This window comes from Grammomys surdaster, unplaced genomic scaffold (assembly GCF_004785775.1).
Source record: "Grammomys surdaster isolate TR1022 unplaced genomic scaffold, NIH_TR_1.0 128, whole genome shotgun sequence".
Lineage (NCBI taxonomy): Eukaryota > Metazoa > Chordata > Mammalia > Rodentia > Muridae > Grammomys > Grammomys surdaster.
The window spans coordinates 6,413,671-6,420,500 of NW_021604586.1; the positions used below are offsets into that span (position 1 = coordinate 6,413,671).

General features: G+C 53.6%; 1 protein-coding gene across 2 annotated transcripts; it reads right to left on the reverse strand.

Annotated features, from left to right (window-relative positions):
- Nucleotides 1-223: 223 nt before the first annotated feature.
- On the reverse strand, nucleotides 224-6,614 carry Snai3 (snail family transcriptional repressor 3). Of its 2 annotated transcripts, none has more exons than XM_028753297.1 (3): nucleotides 6,473-6,614; nucleotides 2,148-2,750; nucleotides 224-1,033 (listed from the first exon to the last, which is right to left on the reverse strand). In XM_028753297.1, the coding sequence occupies exons 1-3, from the start codon at nucleotides 6,546-6,548 to the stop codon at nucleotides 852-854; spliced, it is 861 nt and encodes a 286-aa protein (XP_028609130.1). In that variant the 5' UTR covers nucleotides 6,549-6,614; the 3' UTR covers nucleotides 224-851. The 2 variants fall into 2 exon arrangements, with proteins under 2 accessions (XP_028609130.1, XP_028609139.1); XM_028753306.1 differs by lacking the exon at nucleotides 224-1,033 and adding an exon at nucleotides 1,057-1,352 and having other exon boundaries at nucleotides 2,288-2,750; nucleotides 6,473-6,574.
- Between the last annotated feature and the right edge of the window lie 216 nt (nucleotides 6,615-6,830).

Sequence of the window (6,830 nt, forward strand, 5' to 3'; positions counted from 1 at the left end):
TCCTCCATAGATGCAGGGCATTGGTAAAGACTCAAGACAGGAGGGATGCCGGGTGGTGGTGGCACATGCCTTTAATCCCAGCACTTGGGAGGCAGAGGCAGGTGGATTTCTGAGTTCGAGGCCAGCCTGGTCTACAGAGTGAGTTCCAGGACAGCCAGAGCTATACAGAGAAATCCTGTCTCGAAAAACCAAAAAAAAAAAAAAAAAAAAAAGACAGGAGGGCTGAGTGTGAGGTTCTTTATTAGCTACAGCTGCTCTCCTGAGACGTTAACCAGCCACCGAGGCCAGCTCTGAGCAGGACAACAATGCTGAGGACAGTGAGGTGGGATCTGCTTCAGCCCAATCCTCTCTGGCCCTGCCTCATCTTAACGGGGAGGAACCAGAGTGTACGTGTGCTCATGTATAAGGGGCAGGAGAAAATGTGTCTCCGACCCCAAGGTGAAGGCAACTGAGGCTGGCTGAGAGGTAGCTGTGGTTTCCAAGGTTACACACATATTGTGCTCTCAAGTAAAAACGGTCATTTCAAGTTGCACACAAAGGGACCCAGGTGGCCAGGGTCATTGGTGTCATGGTGGGTTTTGTCCAATGTTAGCTAGTTCCCAACAGATGCTCCTTTTTGGGAAAGGTCCAGCAGACAAGCCAAACTGAAAATGGAACTGTTGGTTCTTATTTTGTTGAGCCTTGTAGTGATAAGTCTCCTCTGAATGCAGGCCTTAGGGAAAGACGCCCGAAGGCTCCACTGGCCTTGGTTCTGGCCGGACACAGGTGACAGTGAGCTGGGCCCTATCCTGGATGACAGAACCACTGACGAGTATTGTCAGGTTTGGCCTCTCCACCCTGCTGTACCCCTACTAGGGGCCAGGACAGCAGCCTGCTTCCTCATGCCGCGCCAAGAGAGACATGCGGGAGAAGGCCTTGGGGCACACGGCACACCTGTACTTCTTGGTACCAGCATGAGTCTGCAGGTGAGCCCTTAGGTTGGAGCGGTCAGCAAAGGCTCTGCTGCAGTGAGAACAGGTATAGGGCTTCTCACCTGTGGGAGGAAGAAGGGAGGTCAGGTGAGGGGCGACAAGCCCACAGATTGTAGCCAAAGGTGAAATGTCACTGCTGACCAACCAGTAACTTGCCCTTGTCCTCCAAATCCTCAACACAGCCCAAGCACCCAAGGCCAGAGCCCTGTGGACAATCAGACTGTCACTCAGGACAGGATCACAGCATCAGAGACCTTCTGAGGCAAAGGCAGGGTGGCTGCTGTGTCTCTGTGATTCCCTAGGTGCTCAGTTCTGACCGTGAGAAGTAGTGGAAGCCCCCGGGAGCACTTCCTGGCCACTGGCAAGTGTGATATTGAGCCACTGTGAAGGAAGGAGTAAGTTAGAATCCTGGACACACGCACCATCTCCAATCAGGGCCACCAAGGGTGGGGAGAGAATCTTTCTGCTAAGACCTTGGCTTCCAGGATAACCCTCCAAAGTAGAAGGGGAGGGGCCATTGAGAAATGCCTGTCTGATTCTGCACCCCACAAGAGGCACGGGTACCCTAACTGGTTCCAGTTCTCCAAGTCCAGAGTCTGCCCTTCCTGTGGGAGTTTCCACAGTGACTATGCTCCCTCAACTTCACAGACTCCCCTGGCTCTGAAGCCACGAGCTGTGGGTAGACAGGCTCTGCAGAATCTCTGTAGTTCTCAGGGCTGTCATTCAGAGACACCAGCTCCCTTAGCTCCCCTCCTCAGAAACGGGGCCTTTGCAAAGATAACAGAGGCCATCTGGCTGAATCCTAACTCTGTGACTTACAGGGGTCTCCCTCCCCATACAGCAGAGAGACACACACCCAGGGGAGAAGGCATTAGGAAGGTAGGGGCAGAGACAGATACACAGATGTGGCCATTTGCCAATGAGTAGGGTGGCTGCCAGGAGCCCAGAGAGGCAAGAAGTATCGTCATCCCTACGGCCTTTGCAGAGAATGTGGCCTGGCCATGCCTGGAGTTTAGGTTTCTGGCCTCGGGCCCTTGAGGGGACATGTGTATGCTGTTCTTTATCTGTGGGAATAGGTGTCAGCAGCTGTAGGAGGTACACAGACCCTGCCAAAAGGAGACCAGCCCCTTCCCCAACCTGGATCCTCCTCCGGGATTGCAGCCTTGCCCCTCCTACCTGTATGGGTGCGGATGTGGCCCTGGAGCAGCCAGGGCCTGGAGAAGGCCTTACCGCACACCTTACAGATGCAGGGCAGCGTGTGGGTGCGGATATGCATCTTGAGGGCACCCAGGCTGGCATACTCCTTGTCACAGTACCTGCAGGTGAAGGCGCGCCCAGTCGGCAGGTGGCAGTGCAGCTGCTGATGCCTCGCCAGGCCAGCCAGCGTATGATACGGCCTGTGGCAGTGAACACACTCAAAACTACCTGGGACTCGAGATGTCCCCTCAGCCCTGAGATGGTCATCCAGAGCTCCATCTGGGCCCAGGATTGGGGGCCAGCGTGTGGATAGCACCAACAGTGGGGGCAGATTGAAGCTGTCTTTGAGAGTCACACTCGGGGCCTGGCCAGCCCGAGGGCCCACCCAGCTGGTTTCCTGGGGTTCTGGTCCAGAGGCTCCCAGAGTTTCTCCGTGACACGGCAGAAGAGGCAGGGAGATGCAGGCAACGGCAGAGGTACTGTCCCAAGGCTGCAGAGGGTCGCTGGGATTCGAAGGGGCCTTGTCTGGCCAGTGGCGGGATCCCACCAGCTCCCCACAGGCAGAGCAAGAGCCATTAGCTTCTAGAAGGACAGAAGGGAGAGACAACACAGAGTGAAGAGTGAGATCTCAAGGCCCGGGCTTTCAAACTTCTGCTCACTTATGTGACTGTAGTCTGGCCTGTCTTATAGGTCAGCAGCAGGCAGCAGGAAGCCAGAGGTATGGTACGTATGCCTACTATGAACCCATCATACCTACAGCAGCCAGAGTTCTCACCTTCATCTACCGTTCTGGTCCAGAGAGGTGGTAAGGGGAGGTAAGGCCTGAGAAATGTATGAACTAGACACGTGCAGACACTAGAAGGTGAACTGAACTTGTTTAAGATCCTTGATTTTATGTATCTTCCAGGACCTCCAGTGCTCAAGGACAGAAACAGCTGCAAAGCCAGGCATGCGGGTAGACACCTGCAAACCTAGCATTCCAGAGACTAAGTCAGGAGGATTTCAAATCTGAGCCAGCCTGGGCTACAATTAGAAAACTCAAGAATTAGCTCACCATAGGGTTCCTTGCTCAAGTCTGAGCAGCTTGTCTTAAGGAGCCCCAGTCCCACTTCTGGACAGCAGGTAGCAGCTGGGGCTAGCACCCCTGGGCTCCCACACAGACGTATGCTCTCAGAACAAAAGGAGCTGGTAAAACCGGCCAGCCACCCCCACAGCAATCAGCCTCCACTCACCGCAGGGTCACTCTTGTGGCGCCTCCTTGAGTCATGATGTGCTGTGCTTGGCCACATCCCTGGCTACTCAACAGCACACATTTGCTACCCTGTCTGCGTGCATGAACACGCCCAGCCAGACGAGTGGCCGCAGCTAGTGAACTAGGCAGCATCAGATCTAGTCCTGGCTTGTATGTCCTTCGGTTGTGGCTCCTTTATTTGTGGCCAGAATCTCATGTGTTTAATCAAACAATGCCGGTATCCCTCCCAACACACACACACAGAGACCAGGCTGCAAACAAAAGGCAAATTCTGGATTCCCCAAAGACAGAAGCACCAATCAGCCCTTCATCCCCTTCCTCTGCCACACGCGCTGAGATAGACCTCTTACCCCCGTTTCTACCCTGATGCCAAGGCTTTGGGTAGAAATGGTAGCTCACAGGTTGGGAGGGAATATTCCCAAAGGAAATGTTTGATTAGAAACTAGGCTATGGCAGGGCGGTGGTGGCGCACGCCTTTAATCCCAGCACTTGGGAGGCAGAGACAGGCGGATTTCTGAGTTCGAGGCCAGCCTGGTCTACAGAGTGAGTTCCAGGACAGCCAGGGCTATACAGAAAAACCCTGTCTCGAAAAACCAAAAAAAAAAAAAGAAAAAAGAAACTAGGCAAAGAAAGTAAGTACAAAGAAAGTTTACAGCACCACTATGAAAAGTCTAATAGCACAATTTAAAAATAAATACAAAAGGGTAGGAGGCACAGCTTGGTGGGTAGGGAGCTTGCCCAGTACTCAAGACGTCCTGGGATCCTTCTCCATGCTGGGTATAACGTTGCACATCCTAATTAGGGAGGTAGAGGCAGGAGGATCAGAAGCTGAAAGTCATCCTCAGCTACAAAGAGTTCAAGGTTAGCCTGGGCTACATGGGACATCACCCTCCAAAATTAGGGGCTATAAGAATATCTGTTTCTCCAAAGACAATACCCAAGTTGGCAAGATGGCTGAGCAGGTAGACAGACATGCTCGCAGCCGAGTCAGCCGACCTGACTTTTATGTCCCCAACCCCTAAGATGAAAGGGAAAGCTACTTGCACGTTATCTCTGACATCCACACATATTCCTGATACACATGCCCACACCCACTCACAAATAAATAAAGTTTTCTTAATTAAAAAAAGACTAACATTTTAAAAAAGCATATGGGCAATACGCACACAAGAAATCACCCATCGTTAGAGACCGGAAAGATGCAAATTAAAACCATGTCAAGGCGCCATGTCCTTACTTCAAGGATGGGTAGAAGAGACAAGTGCTGGCAAGGATATGGTGAACCAGGAAGTCAAAATTCCATTACTTCCTCCCTACCTGAGTTCTTTGACACACTGTTCCTAATTATATATACTCTGGATTGGAGGAGAGAGCAGGACAGCTAAGAGATTCTGTCAGCAGAGTTCCAGACAACAGAATGTGGGAAGTTTCACTGGGGTCCTGTCTGCAGGAAGGTCTCCGCTTCTGCCGCCAAGGTATGGCCAGGTTCAAACACTGTCTGTGTTCTGTGTCCCCTCCACAGGCAGAGAAAAGGGACCTCATACAGGTGGGAGTGACCATGGGTTCTGCATGTGTCTTTCCTATGTTCTCATTCTCTGGCACTTTTGTGATTTCTGAAGCTTTGGTTCCCCAGAGATAGGGGTCTCAATGCCCTCTCAAGGCTCCTTGAGAGGAGGGAGGGGGAAACCCCAGACCTCAGCACCTCAGGTATACTCTAGGGTGACACCCTGATAGGAAGAGAGTCACTGGGACCATGGGGTCCTGGGAAAGCCAAGAAGGAACGCTAAAGGGCATTAAGACCACTCTAGACAACCTCCTGTCTGCAACAGGGCTCTGCAGGGCACCTGATTTGCCCATTTAAGTGGTAAGCTGGTGTGCACTGTCAAAGTGCAGCCTAAGGTTTTAAAGTCCTAAAACTATGGCCTAGGGCCAGAGGTATGGTTCATCAGTAAGTGTATAACCAGTCTTATGTGAGGCATTGATTCCATCCTCCGTACCAGAAGAAAAAAAACCTACATTCACTGTAAGTACAACTTCCCACCTTCTCTGTAAGGAGACCCACCACCCAACAAAAAGAAAAGTCGCATCACACTTTAGTAGCTTCTGTTATAGAATTGCTGGTGGTGACTCATTAAATTGAATTCAAAATGTTCTCCCGGAAGAGCAGGGTCCTAGATAGCACCCCCTGGTGGCAGCACAGGTGATGGGGCTTAATCCAAGGATCTCCCAGCAACTGGGGCTCTGGGTAGGACTCACTATGTGAAGGCGCTGGCATAAGCCCCGACATCCAAGGTGTCCCTAGGCACTGGACAGTTCCCCAGTAGGTCTTTCTCCAAGAAGCTGCCCACCTGAGCAGGGATAGCTCTGACCTACTGCAGCAGGCTAGCCCTGAAGATTAAGGGTTCTCTTCTCAGGTGCTCAAGTCTAAAGCCCCTGAGTCTGAGCGAGGAGGGCCTCTCTTCCTTGGTCTTCCAAGGAAGGGAGAGCAAGGGGGCTTCTGGGAAGAGGGAAGACCACCAGAGGTTGTTTGCTCTATCAGTGAGCTCACCACCCGCGAGGCAGAGCGAGGATGCTCTGGGGGAGTCCTGCTTTTTCTCACCAGTCACCATCTACGGGGCGGGACAAGTTTCCTTGCATTGTGGTCAGTGAGGCCTTCTCTAGGTGGGTGTATACAGCGCCTGGGATATATTTTAAGTTCGACCCCTTCCAGGCCTGCACAGAGAGGACTTCAGGGTCTGTTTGGCTGAAGCTGTAGTGTTGGCAGTCCACAGGGAGAGATCCAGAGAGACCTGGGGCTCAGGAAACTTTTCTGAGTGAGGAACCCAAGGCATGCCTGAGTCTTCCGAAGCAGAGAAGTTAGTTGCCCTGGGCACATTCCTCTTGGAGCCCCAGTCTTAGGCCAGAAGGGAACCTCGTCCCCTGTGGAACTGGAAAACTCTGTCCCCCTTCCCCTCTCACCTGGGGCAGGTGTGACCCAGTTCCCAAGGACTTCCCAGCTGCCTCCAGCCCCGAAGCGCTGCGTGCTGGGGGCGGAGATCCGGCCAACCCCTACCTCTCTGTGTCTCCAGTTTCCCGTAGTTGGGGACCCTGTGACTGGAGTGCGTTTTCACCAGGAAGGAGCGCGGCATGGTCCCCTCCCGAGAGCAGGCAGGGTCTAGAGCCCGCAGCGGGACACGCCGACTGTAGCTTCTGGCGGCGCCTGCGGGCAGCGAGGCCGGCAGGTGCGAGAAGGGTCAGGCTCATTAGCATAGCGCACCACCTCGGCCAACCAGCGCCGAGCACGGCGGGGCGGGGCCGCGAAGCCACGCCCAGGACAGGTGCGCGGGCGGGGGGAACCCGCCGCGTGGTCGGCGGTGTCTGCCCCACGGGACTCGGCTGGCCCGCGTCATGGTCACGCACCGACCCCGCGG